This window comes from Ahaetulla prasina, chromosome 4, assembly GCF_028640845.1.
Source record: "Ahaetulla prasina isolate Xishuangbanna chromosome 4, ASM2864084v1, whole genome shotgun sequence".
Classification (NCBI taxonomy): Eukaryota; Metazoa; Chordata; class Lepidosauria; order Squamata; family Colubridae; genus Ahaetulla; species Ahaetulla prasina.
Window position 1 is genome coordinate 100,935,723 of NC_080542.1, and position 16,768 is coordinate 100,952,490.

The window sequence follows — 16,768 nt, forward strand, 5'->3', positions numbered from 1 at the left end:
TTGGATAAAAGATACACATTTTGGCAATGTCAAGAATTAGTTTTAGGGTGATAGATACAATCTATATATCATCTGTGCTAGTAAAAGAAGAATTACATATTTTATTACTGTTTGAAGGAAAAGATGAAAATATAAAAAATATGTATTTATGCTAGTAGCAGCAAGAACATCTATAGTCCACAAGTGGAAGAAGAATTGCATGCCCACTTTAGACATTTGGTATTGAAAATATTTTAATGGAAAAATTGAGAAACTCTGATAGTTTTTCTGTGTGTGATAAGATATGACAGAGTTGGTTTACTCCAGATTCTGTTGGCAAACTGTATCATCTTTTGAGATTTGGGAGATGGGCATTTTCAATGTCTGTGCCTGATATTTTCTCTTTGCTCTTTGAGAGGGAACTATCTGCCATTACCTAGGATTGAACTCTCAGCCTTGGAATGCAAGCGTCTTCACCATTAAGCCATTACACCGCTCTCTCTCTATATGGCCCACTATATATGTGGCCCACTAAAGTGCTTTGAGCTGCTTGCCAATTTTTTAAAAAGTCAGTAAATTTACCATTGCACTGAGGACATCAAAAAATTCCTGCAACATCTACTGATCTTACTTATTGCCTTACTATAGTTAGCCACCAAACAACTGATTAGCACATCAAGTATTCCTTTGTGATTCGTGATTAATAGTCCTTCACCAAAACTAGCAACATACTGTATTTAGAAATATTTGTCCTCAATAACATGCACTTTGTGGGTTAAAGATGAGTAAACATTTTGAAGGGGAGGTCTTTTATTAATCTTTTATAAAAAGTAATTCTAATAAATTTCTAATAAACTCCACATTGACTAGCTTTCATGTATTGATATTATTCATATTCAGACACTTATTAAATTAAACAGTCTTTAACTAACGTAGATATAAGTTGTTAGATGATATGTTACCAAAGTAGAAGAAGCACACAAGGTAACACCTGCAATAATAACAGAATACATAAAGGAGGTTCGGATGGACAGTTTTTTGGTTTAAAAAAATGAACTCTAACTACTAAATTAAATAGAAAACCGTGGTTTTCACTTGAGATGGTTTTCACAAGAAAACTTGTGGTTGATAACAGTTACATGTATGGCTATGGGTTACAAACATGGCTTCTTATATTTGCTTGTGCTTCAGCATACATATTTTCCAATGAAACAATGACCAAGACAGGAAGATCATTTTATTATGATTCATTTATTCAGAACATTCTGACTAAAAAGGATTCCTCTCATTCAAAGAGGGAACCCTGATTCTCAGTTTTCAGTCCCTCTTAGTTAACACATCAAAAAAAATACAAAAGAAAAGTTGATTGGACAGGACAAAAGTAACCCCTCCTTTTCATAGAAAATCGGTTACATGGAGTCAAACATGTTACATATTTGCAGCCCATAATATCACACCTGGTCATTTAAATGAATTTTGACAAAAGCAGGGGTATAAAATTTAGGATGTTAATGAGCGGGGAAAAGATCTATGGTTATTTGAAGTTCATGGAGAGACAAACCAAATATCAATTAGCAGCTAACAAGCTCTCTCTTATCAGAAGATAAATATTATTGGATATTCTATCCTGACCTGTGGAACAAAGACAGTTTTTAAACTTTTAATTTAAAAATATTAGAAGTTATCAATCAAACTATTAATAATAATAATAATAAGTTGAATTAAAATACAAAATACCTGTTAGTTAATAAGTACAACAATTTGACAAAGTCCATGTTGCTACTACAAAGTCGATTATGTGGCCCTCATTTCATCAGCCATTTTTATAGCTATCTGTTGAAATAAAGCATTTTGCATCTTGTATTGTTAGGATTTTCTGCAATATAGAACAAAGTATTTTCAGTTAAATTGCTTAATTAAGAAGCATTTTAGGCAACAATATATAGTTTTAAAAGCTGTACAATTGTATGCAATGTTAGACTAGTTATAAATTAGATGATAATAAATATGTCTAATTCCAACATTTTGTTAAAGAGCCTACACAGTTATTGAAGATGTTCTTTTGATGTAACTAAAAACCAGGATTATTGAAGGCTCAGGTGTAAGTGCAAATTCATTAAGCAGCAATTTTATGTTCTTTAAATGTAGTTAAGATTTCCTGCTATGCTTTAAAAGGCTTTTATCCTTCATGTGTCTGGCACAGCACAGCTTGTTTTGAAACTATTCCATACAGGGTGCAATTTTCAAAAAGCATTTGTTTTTAACAGTGTCCCTGAGTTTCTAAGGCCCTCCTTGTATCTATAGCTCATTTTTCATTTATCACCATCTATACTAGTTCCATATTAGAACAGGAATCATTTGATATTTTGTTTAACAGAGAAATGTATATGTGTAATGTAACTTTTGAAATAATATGTGCTGGCACTAGTATTTTAGTTTTTGTTCTAAAGCTACAGATAATTTAAGATCACAACTGAACCCAAAATTTCTGTTGGTAAGCAAGGTAGTTATTAAGTGAGTTTTCCCCCATTTTACAAATCATGTAATCGTTAAGTGAATCTGGCTTTTCTTATTGACTTTGCTTGTTAAAATGGTGACCACATGACCCTGGGACAATGCAACTGTCATAAATACACACCAAGTACAAGTGCCCCAATTGTGATCCTCTGACCCTGGGATGATGCAATGGTTGTAAGTGTGAAAACCGATCATAAATCATTTTTTTCAATGCCGGTGTTACTAAAAGTCAAGGACTATTTGTATTACATTTCTATCTTGGAGACTACTTATTGAAACTAGTGATGGTCATGATACAATCTTAGACAATTGTATGAATTTTCTAAGCTGACTATTCGAATTCAATGGACTTTGGAAACAGATGATTATTTGAATTCTGAAAGGCTCAGTTCAAAGAATTACACGAGCTTATTTTGTAGGATTCACCTGGTGTAGTATTTTTCAAACTTGGCAAGATGTGTGTACTTCAATTGCCTGCTGGCTGGATAATTCTAGGAATTGAAATCAACATTTCTTAAATTTGCCAGGTTTGAAAATACTAATTTGTAAGCTGCTTGGAGCTTTTTGAAACCGAACAGTATATAAATTGCAGTAATAAATAGTAAGATACAAATTTTCAGTATAATTGTGGCATGTTGTACATATTGCTAGACTAATACTTTTTAATAAATATTCCAAGCTGGAATATTCTCCAGATGTATGTATGTATTTTAACTTCCAAAACTTTCAGTCAGCATCTCCCCATAACCTGAAGATGGCCAGATCCAGAAAGATTTTTCTAGCAGAGTGAAATGTTGTTAGTGCTATTAATAATTCAATATTAATTATGAACTCAGAGATACTCATAACAGGCAGCTTAATAAAAACAAACCAATAGGTTGGAGCTTAATGCTTTCAAATTCAGAATAATTCAGACTATAGTATCATAGCCAGTAATAAATTTTAAAGCAATTTAAAATATGATTTAATCTAGATCTGATTTTTGTCTCTGGCCAGTGGGCGAATGATCTGATTTTAAACAATTTAGTTATCGAGCCTTTGTCATGGTCAGATCATTCTCTTCTTCGTCTGGATTTTCGGACCGCTACTCACCACCGCAGGGAGACGGAACCAATGCATTGGTTCCGTCCCAGGCGCCTGATGGACCCAGAGAGGTTCCTGACGGAGTTTGGGCCGTTTCCCGAGAACCTGGCCTGCGGCACGACTGAAGAACTAGTCGCGGCTTGGGAACAGGCCGCGGCTGGAGCTTTGGACCATGTCGTGCCTTTGCGGCCTCTGACCCGGCGCAGGTCTCAACCAGCTCCTTGGTTCTCTGAGGAGCTGAGGGAGATGAAACGCCAGAGAAGACGCCTAGAGAGTGCCTGGAGATCCGGCCGTTCTGAGGCTGACCGGACACTAGTTAGGTCCTATAGTAGGACCTACCTAGTGGCATTGAGGGAAGCGAAGCGTTCTTACGTTTCCTCCCTCATTGCGTCGGCAGATAACTGCCCGGCCACCCTGTTTTGGGTTACCTGCTCTCTCCTTCAACAGGAGGGGCGGGAGGACCCATTACAAGGGCGTGCTGAGGAGTTTAACGGTTATCTATACGATAAAATCGTTCAGCTTTGGGATGGATTGGATCAAAATTGGGTAGATCCGGGCGAGAGTTTCGAGACTCGTCTTGTTGAGACCATTTGGGATAGTTTTGACCCTGTGACTCCCGAGGACATGGACAGGTTGCTGGGAAGGTTGAATGCCACCACATGTTTACTGGACCCGTGCCCCTCCTGGTTGGTGCTGGCCACGCAGGAGGTGACACAAGGCTGGCTCCAAATGCTTCTTTGCAGGAGGGGGTCTTTCCTGCTGCCTTGAAAGAGACGGCGGTGAGACTTCTCCTCAAGAAGCCTTCCCTGGACCCAGCTGTTTTAGGAAATTACCGTCCAGTCTCCAACCTTCGTTTTACGGCGAAGGTTGTAGAGAGTGCGGTGGCACATCAATTACCCCAGTACCTGGATGAAACCGTCTATCTAGACCCGTTTCAGTCCGGCTTCCGGCCCGGATACAGTACGGAGATGGCTTTGGTCGTGTTGGTGGATGTTCTCTGGAGGGCCAGGGATAAGGGTTATTCCTCTGCCCTGGTCCTATTAGACCTCTCAGCGGCTTTCGATACCATCGACCATGGTATCCTGCTGCGCCGGTTGGACGGGTTGGGAGTGGGAGGCACCATTTATCGGTGGTTCTCCTCCTACCTCTCTGACCAGATGCAGACGGTGTTGACAGGGGGGCAGAGATCGACCCCGAGGCGCCTCATGTGTGGGGTGCCGCAGGGATCGATTCTCTCGCCTCTCCTGTTCAACATCTATATGAAGCCGCTGGGCGAGATCATCAGTGGTTTTGGGGTGAGATACCAACTGTACGCTGATGATACGCAGCTGTACTTTTCCACCCCAGGCCACCCCAACGAAGCTATCAAAGTACTGTCCCGGTGTCTGGAAGCCGAACGGGTCTGGATGGGGAGGAACAGGCTCAAGCTTAATCCCTCCAAGACGGAGTAACTGTGGATGCCGGCACCCCGGTACAGTCAGCTGCAGCTGCGACTGACTGTTGGGGGCGAGTCATTGGCCCCGATAGAAAGGGTGCGCAACTTGGGGGTTCTCCTGGATGGGCGGTTGTCTTTCAAAGACCATTTGACGACCGTCTCCAGGAGACCTTTTTATCAGGTTCACCTGATCCGTCAGTTGCGCCCCTTCCTGGACCGGGATGCCCTATGCACGGTCACTCATGCTCTTGTTACCTCTCGCTTGGACTATTGCAATGCTCTCTACATGGGGCTCCCCTTGAAGAGCACCCGGAGACTCCAGTTAGTCCAGAATGCAGGTGATAGAGGGAGCGGTTCGGAGCTCCCATGTAATACCCATCCTGCGCAGACTGCACTGGCTGCCTGTTGTCTTCTGGGTGTGCTTCAAGGTATTGGTGACTACCTTCAAAGCGCTCCATGGCTTAGGACCAGGATATTTACGGGACCGTCTACTGCCATCTTCTATCTCCCAGCGACTGGTGCGTTCTCACAGAGAGGGACTCCTTAGGGTGCCATCAGCCAAGCAATGTCAACTGGCGGCCCCCAGGGAGAGGGCCTTCTCTGTGGGGGCTCCTACCGGGTGGAACGAACTTCCCCCTGGACTTCGTCAACTATCCGACTTTCGGACCTTTCGCCGCGAACTTAAAACCTATTTATTCCGTCTTGCTGGACTGGCTTGATTTTTAAAATTTTAATTTGCTTTTACGGGTTTTAAATTTTTGTACATTTTATTGGGTGTTACTGTATTTTAAATTGGCCAATTGAATAAGTTTTTTAAGGGGTGTTCTTAATATTATATGTATTGTTTCTCTTTGTATTTTTATTCTGGCTGTGCACCGCCTTGAGTCCTTCGGGAGAAGGGCGGTATACAAATTAAATTATTATTATTATTATTATTATTATTATTATTATTATTATTATTATTATTATTATTATTATTGTAATCTCGTACATTAGGCAAATTTTTCTTTCATCTTATTATTTCTGAATCATACTGTGAATTCTTAATTTTATTGTCTTATAGTTGAATAATCAAATTATTAATACACCATTTGCCATTTAATTCTATATGAAATTATATTCATGAACATAGAAGACAAAGTTACAGACAATCCTGTTTTTATTTCAATATTCCACATACAGACTCGCTCTCAGAAATATAAAGTCACCAAGGTTTCCAGTCAAACAATCTCATTATCACCTTGTGTTTCCAATGATTTCTGTATAATAAGAAATAAGATACACAGACAAGGCCTTGAAATGAACTGAGGCAGAATGGAAATCCAAGAATTTTTTAAATTATGAAATAAGCAACAAAGGTTGATGAAGAAGTTTCAGAATTATTAAAAAAAGAATTTTGTTGTCGACAGGTATAAAGAGATTGTAGATGCAAATTTTCATCGAGAGACTGCTTGTTCTCAGTGATTCTCACATGGCAGAACAGATTCACACTGATTTACACTTTCAGGAAAGCCTTGAGCAGAAGAGGAATTGCTAGCTAGCAGTAGCTTAATAGAGTGCCTGTCTCTTTTACAATTTGATTCACTTCAAGCATATTGCTAGAATAAAAACATGAGGAAGAGGTATATAACCGAGAAGGAAATAAAAAGGTCATTTATGGTTTCAGAGACATATATTGGCAATCTTTTTCTGTCATCTTGATAACCAGATAATCACTTTCATGTATTTAACAAAACCTTCAATTAAACATCTATATAACAATTTCTATAAAAGCTTTAAAATGCATAAACTTTAATAGCTTTGCATTGTTTCATTTTGTTTTCTTAGCAATGTATAGTTTTTGATCTTATTTTTTCTTAGGAAATGCTAGTATTGCACAATTACCCATAGGTTTAATGCTTCTTACAAATGAGGTACTATAAAAAAATAATATCTAATCTATTGCCCTTGAGATTTATTAACAAAGCAGGAATGCATACTATTTCTGGTTTAATTTTTGATGTTTCTAGTTGAAACAAACTTTTGAAACTAAAAGTAGTCTTTTAGAACATTCAGTTAGACACATTGGCTTAAGGATATTTGGTTATCAGATTTTAGATAATTCAGAAATTTGGCAGGTGACTCATGATGGTTGCAGTGTCCTGGGGTCATATGATCACTTTTTGCCATCTGCTGACAAGGAAAACCAATTGGGAACTCATATTCAATTAAAATCTGCATTACTAACTTAATAATTGCAGTGATGCATTTAACAATTGACAAAGAAAGATTATAAAATTAGACAAAACTCACTTAACAACTGTCTTGTTTAACAACGTACATTTTTCAATTGTGGTCATAAGTCAAGGACTATCTGTATTGGAAATATGGAATAAGTTATAGAAAGACTTATAGAAAGTCAATTGCAATTACATAGCATATTTATTTAAAAGTAAGATTAGGAAAGAAGAATTAATATCTTTGGAGAGTAGCATAGCCGTGTGAAGGGAGGCGGTGGCTCAGGGGCTAAGACAGCTGAGCTTGTCGATCGAAATGTTAGCAGTTCGGTGGTTCGAATCCCTAGTGCTGCCGTGTAACGGGGTGAGCTTCTGTTACTAGTCCCAGCTTCTGCCAACCTAGCAGTTTCTAAAGCACGTAAAAATGCAAGTAGAAAAAATAGGGACCACCTTTGGTGGGAAGGTAACAGCGTTCTGTGCACCTTTGGCATTGAGTCATGCTGACCACAGGACCACAGAGACGTTTTCGGACAGTGCTGGCTCTTTGGCTTTGAAACGGAGATGAGCACCGCCCCCCTAGAGTCGGTAACGACTAGCATATAAGTGCGAGGGGAACCTTTACCTTTACCTTAGAGCCGTGTGAATATTTATATATCTGGAGGATTCTGCCCTTATACTATTCAGCCATCCAAGCATAGGCCATTTTAATGGAATAACGGAGTTGGAAGGGACCTTGGAGATCTTCTAATGTGCTGCTCAGGCAGAAAACCTATACCATTTCAGACCAAATCGTCCAATCAATTTTATAAACAAGATTATTTGAGCAGATTACATAATACTGTAATGTGTGACATTGTTTGGACTCAGAACCAGGGACATATGATGGGGCTTGATTTTGCTGTAATTCTAGTGCCCTTGGTAGTTTCTATCTGATCATCCAATGAAAATCCATCTATAAAATGTACGTTGTATTTATTTAGCTTATATGCCTTACAAAGACAATTAAAAATAAATATTCTCACTTATTAAAAACTGTGAATTGCACTTAATCTTCATCCTGTAATCTCAGTTGCTACCCATAAAAACCTCACACAAAGTAAATTGTAAACTATCATAATATGTTTATTAATTTTGCCTCCAGGCAAAATCAGTAAATTTACTCAAATCTTTGCAAGAATCCAGGAGACTTTGAGGCTAGTAATATAATATAACAGAGCATTTGAATGTATGAGCTAAAAAGAGCAAAAACGAGAGGCAGGAGAGAGTGGTATCTTGGTTTGTAAGTGCTGAATATTTATTATGCCGGTATTGTGTCTTACATTAAATATTAATACTAAACAAAAATCGGAGGATTACAGTAAAATTTGGGATAAGGAAAAAGTAGACCCATTAAATTTTAAGGCGTCTTTCAAAAATTTTAAAGTAAAAAAAAAATTCTGCCCTTCTCCTGTCGTTATACCAGGTTATATCAGCATGGACAGCATATTATAGCATGGATGGTCTTCTGTCATTCTGGAGAACAATAACTAAAACAATTCAGATTACAAGGCAGTTTGGATTAATCATAAGGAAGACTATTTCGACTAATTCAAGATGCTTAATAATAAAACAGGAAGGTCTTTGCTTTGAAAAATGACTTTTTTCTTAATTAGAAACTGTTCTTACCCATTACTTCTGGAAACCAATATGATGCTTAATCCTTTAAATACTGTGAAAATACCTTTCTGAGTACCACTTATCCCCCTCCTGTTTACTGCATGAAATTAGCATTTTTGTTCTACTTTCTCAGAAAACCAACTGGATGATCACTTGAAAGCTATAAAAGAACCTACTGTATCCTTTAATTTTCAAACTGAATATGTATCATGAAATTTATAGTTCTAAAAAGGTAGAGTGGTATGTTAGAGCTTCCCTCCTACCTCCTTTCCTTCCTGCTTGCTGCTGTCCATAATGTCCGATAATCTAATCCTGGGCTGCCTTGACAGTTATTTTCACTTTTTAATTCCCTTGTTCCATAGTTCTGAATGCAATAGAACTTTAGGAAATTTGTAGGATTCATTTTCTTTCTTTTTTCCTTCCCTTCCTTCCTTCCTTCCTTCCTTCCTTCCTTCCTTCCTTCCTTCCTTCCTTCCTTTCTTTCGTTCTTTCTTTCTTTCTTATTTCTTTCTTTCGATATATGTATGTATAAATGAATTATAAGAGTAGGAAAAATCAAAAGATTATATTTTACTCTGCCTCCTCTTTAGCTAATATTTAGTTACTATTGGGGCTCAAGAACAATTTGTACTTTTCATTCAGATTAGAACAACTTGTCTACTAGATCAAGAAATTAAATTATTTAAAAATCAGATATAAATAATGCATAACTAGAGTGAAGGCAGTATGTAGAAACAAAGCAATATTTTACTAAGAGTGGAATAAAAAGATATATGAGAAAATATATAGACATTAAGTCCGTGTTCCATGATGCTTAGTGAAAATAAGAATGGTGTGTTTTTCAAATACATTAAATTTTGCTTCAAGACTACATTTCTTTATTTATTGTTATAGGAAATCTATAAATTTCTATAATTCCCTGTTGTTATGATTTGATATCATGTAAAATAGTTACTGTAGGAATTAGAATCAATTTAAGATATACAAGTATATTCCAAACTTTGGATAAAACTTGAATAATTTTGGTGCTTGATATAACTGAGAGCTCTTTTCTTTTCAGACCTTTGCAAAGAGAACCTGTCAATGAATGGAATACTTTGGAGATAGAAAGTTGCTTCTTCTCAGATCAACTTCCAGATAAATCAAAAATACCAGACCTTGTTAAAAAAGTAAGTTGATAAGTAAGTTGGTTGGAAATGCTTGTAAAATAATAAAATGTCAATGCAAAATCATGAACGGAAAGGCCTTAGAATTCATTACATCTCTGGAACCCATTGCATTTCTTTATTTAAGTTAGTCATGCAATTTAAATAAATATAATTAGAATAGAGTTATCAAGTTCCAATTTTCCATATGTATTTAAATTGTAATTTTGTGGACATTTCCATCTCTCTTTCTTACCAACAATACACAGCTTTCTTACAGGATGTTCTTACAACTTCCCTGTCTAACTTTGCATCCTTGTTCTCCAAGTTGTAAAGTAATCTAATCCTGTTTACCTCTTTCAAAGCAGCCAAGATGAGTTAGGTCCTGCCACCCAGTTGAGCAGTAAAATTTGTTTGCTGTGCAACAAAACCTGGCCATTTTTAATATAAGAAAATGCAATGGATTGGATCTACAAAGGAAGAAATAGTGTGAGGGACTACTGTGAAGCAGCAGTTTTCCAGGAAGGAAGGAGCACATTCCAAGGAGGAGACAAAAGACAACAGAGACAATAACTAATTTGGAGAAAGAGGATGAAATTTAGGCTAACATTCTCTAGAATATCCCAGAGTATAATAATTAGGCTTAGAACAGTATAGTTTAGTCTAGTAAAGATTCTATCTATATGGTGCAAGTTTAATAAGTTTAATAAAAGTTAAAATGATGCAATTGATTCATAATCTCTTAGGCTCGGAGTTCAGATTATCCTGTAAAGAAAGCAGAATCTTTTATAGATGAATTATATACACAACTTGCTTAGCAGACTTTCCTAGCTTTTTTTTTAACTTGACTCTTTTCTTGAATTATTGGAATCATTTGAGGCAGCTCAGTTCATTCTGAAATGCTTCATACTTGTTTGATGTACATTGAAAAGCAATATACAGAAAGCAATTGCCACACCCTTGTGCTGGTAGTTGCAGGCATTTATTTCCAAGGCTATTAAGAGTACAATTTCTAACAACAGTATGAGTTGCAGATACATTTTGACTGAGGGAAAAATATAATAGTTGGAGTGTGTGTGTGTGTGTTTGTGTGTTTTATAGTGAATACAGATCAGAAATAAGTATCAAAAATTACAAATACTTAAACGGAAGTGATCTTTCAGCCATATTTGCTTTTATTTTTATTGTTTTATCAAAATATTGGTTAAATATTTTAATTTAATATTTTCTTTCTAACAGAAAACTAATCTTGCACATATCTTAAGCATTAATAGTATCATAAAAATGAATATGATTAAGAATATAGTATTATTACATTGAACGTATTTTCAGTATGCTAATATTTTTAAATTAACTTTAAAAGATTATTTCAAATAATGAAATATGAAGTGTTTTAATTGCTTAAGTATAACTGTCCAAGAGATCATGTAATACAGTAACCCTATCTGTTTCTTTTCTTCTATTATAAAACTTCACTTCAGTTTCAGTTATAAAATAGAGTAAAATAGTACTCTAATTAAAAACTTAAATTAGAAAAGTTAAAATGATAATATTCTAATACTTTATAATAACAGGTAGTTCTCGAATTATAACCATAATGCCTGCCTATTATGGTTGCAAGTCAGCCCATTACAGCCTAAGTTGGGACAAATGTTAAATGAATTGATATTTTCCTGGTGACATTTCATTTTCATTTTTATTTATTTATTTATTTTGTCACACAGTATATATATAAGCATAAGCATGAAATAACTATACAACATATAAGCAGATATATAAGCATGAGTATGTAATAACTATATTAATTGGATATTAACGAAAGGAAACAATAGGACAGGAACGGTAGGCACGCTTGTGCTCTTATGCACGCCCCTTACAGACCTCTTAGGAATGGGGTGAGGTCAGGGGTGGGATTCAAGTAATTTAACAACCGGTACTCTGCCCTAATGATTTCTTACAACAACCAGTTTGCCAAACTGCTCAGAAACTTAACAACCGGTTCTCCCGAAGTGGTGCGAACTGGCTGAATCCCACCACTGGGTGAGGTCAATAGTAGACAGTTTTTGGTTGAAACTTTGGGGATTTTGGGAAGAGACCATAGAGTCAGGTAGTGTATTCCAAGTATTAACAACTCTGTTACTGAAGTCATATTTCCTGCAATCAAGATTGGGTTCATCTTTTTGGCTAAACTGAAAATAGCTGTGGAAAAAGACTATAGTGCTTAACCCCAGCATTCCAGAAATTGTCTGAAGAACAGAGTTTTGAAACTAACACTTGCTAGTATATGCATATATGATTTGTTGCATACTTCAAAATATAGTGCTTGAAAACAGATCAAGATTCATTGTAACATTTTTAGATTAAAAATAAGTCAAAATCACATGTTTATCCTTTTTTTTAATGCTCAGATCTAGTAAATCCATTATATCTTTTTGTTATACATTATCCTGTGCAGCATTTTGGATTCACTGAATAGAGGGTATTGTGAAGCAAAAAAAGAAAAGAAAAGAAAAAAGACTGAATATAGTAATTATTTGCAACATCTTAAAGTTGTTGTGCATTTCCCCAAAATTGTATTATCTGTATGGTTTGAAGCAAATTTTGGAAACAGAATCCAAAGTAGTGCACAATCCTAAAATAAAAGTCACATATATGGTAATGCTTGAAGGTTATAAGGAATATGTTACATTAACATCCAGATCATGGAAGTTTTATTATTTCCTTCTAATTAGCCCAAGTTGCAATGACTCCAAATCTTAGCACAGCTCCCGGATGGCTGGTTACTTGGTGGCTTGGATGGTTGATTTATTGGTATGTAGTTGAGCCAAACTCAATATTACTTAATATGGACAGTTGCCATCCATTTCAACTTGCTGTTCATCTCAGCTTTTCCTGGGACACTCCAGTAATATATCTGATCCTGACCATCCTGCCCTCCCCTTGTTCTCCCTTCTATTTTTTCTACCTAGTCAAGCATTGTCATTTTTCAATCCGTTGTTCTCTTCCATTACATGCCTAAATATGTGAAGTTATGCCTGTCAATTATTGCCATATAGTTTCATGAACATATATAATTTAATTTTTTGTTCAACTTATGTATTTGATACTAATGACTCATGATCTATTCTACAGTCTGCACCTGGAAGTACCCAGTTTAATAGGTAATATCCTGCTTCCCATTTCCTTTTATGTATTTATTTTCTTTATTTCGCTCTAATCCTATACTATCCATTGATGCAGAATCTGTGTTTGTTTATTAATTTATACTTATTAATTTATACTTATCTGTATCAATTCTACATATTTATAATTGTAGAACAATAAAATGAACAAACCAATTAATGCAAGACCATTATAAAAACATGTTCATCAAGCCCCATTAAAGTGCAGTCTGCCTACATAGTGATCTCTCTGAGAGCTCCCTGAAAAAAATGAAGCCTTAATCGTAATGATGGGAGAGTAAAGAGAGGGACAAACTTTATAGAATCAGAAATGCAGTTGTAGAAGCGCTTATATGTATTTTCAAGTTCTTGGAACCTGGAGAATTTTCCTTCATTATGTATGTATGTATGTATGTATGTATGTATGTATGTATGTATGTATGAATGAATGCATGTATGTACCAGTTAACCCAAATCAGACAGCCACATTCTGTGCCAGCTATGGCTTGTGAATTGTCTTCAAGGGGAGCTTCATCTAGAGTAGTCTAAGTAGGAAATGACTCAATTGTAAGTCACTGCAGTTTATAACTGGTGAATCAGTAAAGTTGGCCACAAGCCCATGGCTTTGATTTAGGTTATTTAAAACATGCTGACAATGAAAACATTAATTTCACAAAATTCTACGCCTTCTACCTCATATATTATTGCATTTACTTAGTCGAAATTTTACTTAAATTCCATGTTCTTCTATTTCTTCAGGATTTTTCATTTTAATAATCCATTAGTAGTAGTGGGTGATTAAGTTGCATTTATAATACTATTTATATATTTATTTGCCCAATAGATATCGCTTCCCATCTCACGAAACAAGTGACTGTGGATGGTGTTTTCAGTTTTTTTGCTGAAGAAAAGAGATAAATGACTTGTGATTTATAGTTTAAAGATCTAAAAAGGTACCTTATGGAAAGAAGCAAAATATGATATAACTTCAGAGAGGAAAACTAAAACTAAAATGTATCTATAAGCACCATCAAGAAGATCAGAAGCAACTTAGAATAGAATAGAATAGAATAGAATAGAATAGAATAGAATAGAATAGAATTTTTTATTGGCCAAGTGTGATTGGACACACAAGGAATTTGTCTTGGTGCATATGCCCTTGGTGCATATAACTAAATAAATATAAGCACCATCAAGAAGATCAGAAGCAACTTAGAATAGAATAGAATAGAATAGAATAGAATTTTTTATTGGCCAAGTGTGATTGGACACACAAGGAATTTGTCTTGGTGCATATGCCCTTGGTGCATATAACTTATTTATAATCTTTCTTTTCGGTTATTTTCTTTTTCTATTTCTTTTTATTTCTTCCTCACTATTTACTGCTCGTTTATTATCTTTATTTCCTCTAAATTTATTTTTTGTTAAAAAAGTTAATAAAATGTACTAGGTAGCAATACAAATTTATAGATAATTTTTATCATTCTTTCTTGACTTAATGTTTAATGTTTCTATAAGTACAGTATATTTAGCTTTTCTCTTACCATAAAGAAAAACTTTTCCATTTGAAAAAAATAAAATTTCAAAATAATGATTAAAAATTCTGAACTTCACTAATATGTACTACTTCTACAGACATTCCAAAAAAATATGAATATGCTTTTATACAATTTGCTGGAAGTCACTATGCTAACAGGAAATTATTTACTAATCAATGTGACAGTGATTGGTGGGGATTTTAACAGATGGCTAGAGTTTAGCCATCTCCCAAGATTAACTCTGGGCTTTGCCCACTGCTATGCCTAGGCAAGCTTGCAAGAAGGCTTATCCAGGCAAAATAAGAGCAAATTTTGACAGCTTTTACTATACTGCTTGATGCCTTGATTAAAATATCAATGACTAATGACTATGATTCACAGTTTAAGAACTTTTATTCTGGACTGTTAAGAAAACTATTTGGGTGGCTGCTAAATTAAGGTTCAAATTATATTCTGTTAAACTGGTGAACCAGACATCTGATAGTTAAGAGAAGGGTCAAAGTAATATTCTCTCTATAAAGTCATTGCTTTATTCTTTTTTCTTTCTCATATTTGTGAAGAAAGAGCAATTGATTATGTGCTATCTTGCTAACTTTTGAAATAGATTTTTCCAGGATGATCAGTCACCAACCTGGTCTTTTAAATCTTTCCATTATTGCTGTAATTGAATCTACTCTCTTTGTTGCTGTCAGCCACGTCTTCTGTTTCCTTCCTCCTTTCCCAGCATTATGGACTAATCAAAAGTGCACAATGAGCCGATAATTTGCATCTGATTATTTATGTGAGTGTGAACTTTGGATTAATTTGATCATTGATCTATTTGTATTTTCTACCCATTGTTTTTCTCCAACTTCAAAGTTCAAAAGCATAAAAATACTTTTCTGTCTACTTCTCTCTTTTATGTTAGAGTGTCACAGGAAAAACTATTGCTGTACAAATCTGATTTTATAATATAGACAAATGGTATTTGAGTATTTTTCCCCTAAGGTTTACATTGCTGTTCTACAAGTGCTAGTCTCTATTTCTTGACTATTTGTTCTTTTTCAGAGTAGTATTACCAGAATTTCATAGGTTATTGATGTTTCTTACTCCAGTTTTAAAATCAGGCTTATCTTCAATCCAACATTCCTCAATAAAAATTCAGTTTATAAATAAGGCCAGATTATACAGGCTTGTTTCATTCCTTTTATTAACTATGATGTAAATAAGTGACCTAAAACTGGTCTATTTCAGCATATTCCATGTGGATTGTTGCTGCTTGTCCCATGTATAAATTTTGCACGATGATAATGATGTTAAAGACCAAACAATAATTAAGTAATATTAGTGTTTCTCTGAACATTTAACAATAACTGATATATTCAGAGATCTCAAAAAGTAGTAGATTAGCCTGCTTTATATTATTGGTCTGAATAGTTCATTGTTTAATTTTGGTTTATTGAATACATCAAATACTGAACGTGGATGCTAAATGAATGGCAGACTCTTCCCCCAACCCCTCTGCTCTTTACCAATCCATCTTTTTGATTATCATATTAATGTATTATTCTTGTGTACCTTTATCACTGGTTATTTTATTATTCTCCAACTTCAAAGTTCAAAAGCATAAAAATACTTTTCTGTCTGCTTCTCTCTTTTATGTTAGAGTGTCACAGGAAAAACTATTGCTGTACAAATTGATTTTATAATATAGACAAATGGTATTTGAGTATTTTATTTCTGTTTACACTCTTTTCATCTTTCTTTTTATTATTGAAAACCACGTAGAGTAGCCCCACGGTGAGATAGATGGCAAATAAATTTATAAATAAGTAAGTAAGAAAGTAAGTAAACCATATTTGGCAAATGTATGCAATCAATTAGGCCATAAATTAGCTGTATCTATCCAAAACATAAAGTTACTTAGCATGCTACCTCGCCTCCTCACCTCTTCTTGTCTGCATGGCAAGCAACAAGGAGCCCAGCGATGCGTGGGGCGCGTTGCTAGGCCTCCTGTCACTTTTGCAGCTGCAAAAGTGGCCTGAGCAGCACCCGCAAG

The 16,768-nt window shown here is 35.4% G+C and overlaps 1 protein-coding gene across 5 annotated transcripts in view; it reads left to right on the forward strand.

Moving 5' to 3' along the window:
• Positions 1–16,768, forward strand: part of RFTN1 (raftlin, lipid raft linker 1) — a 140,228-nt gene that overhangs the window by 44,379 nt on the left and 79,081 nt on the right. For all 5 annotated transcript variants that reach the window (XM_058183565.1, XM_058183567.1, XM_058183566.1 and 2 more), the window contains one exon: positions 9,947–10,055. In XM_058183565.1, the coding sequence (XP_058039548.1) occupies positions 9,947–10,055 (109 nt within the window). The remainder of the gene's footprint in view (positions 1–9,946; positions 10,056–16,768) is intronic.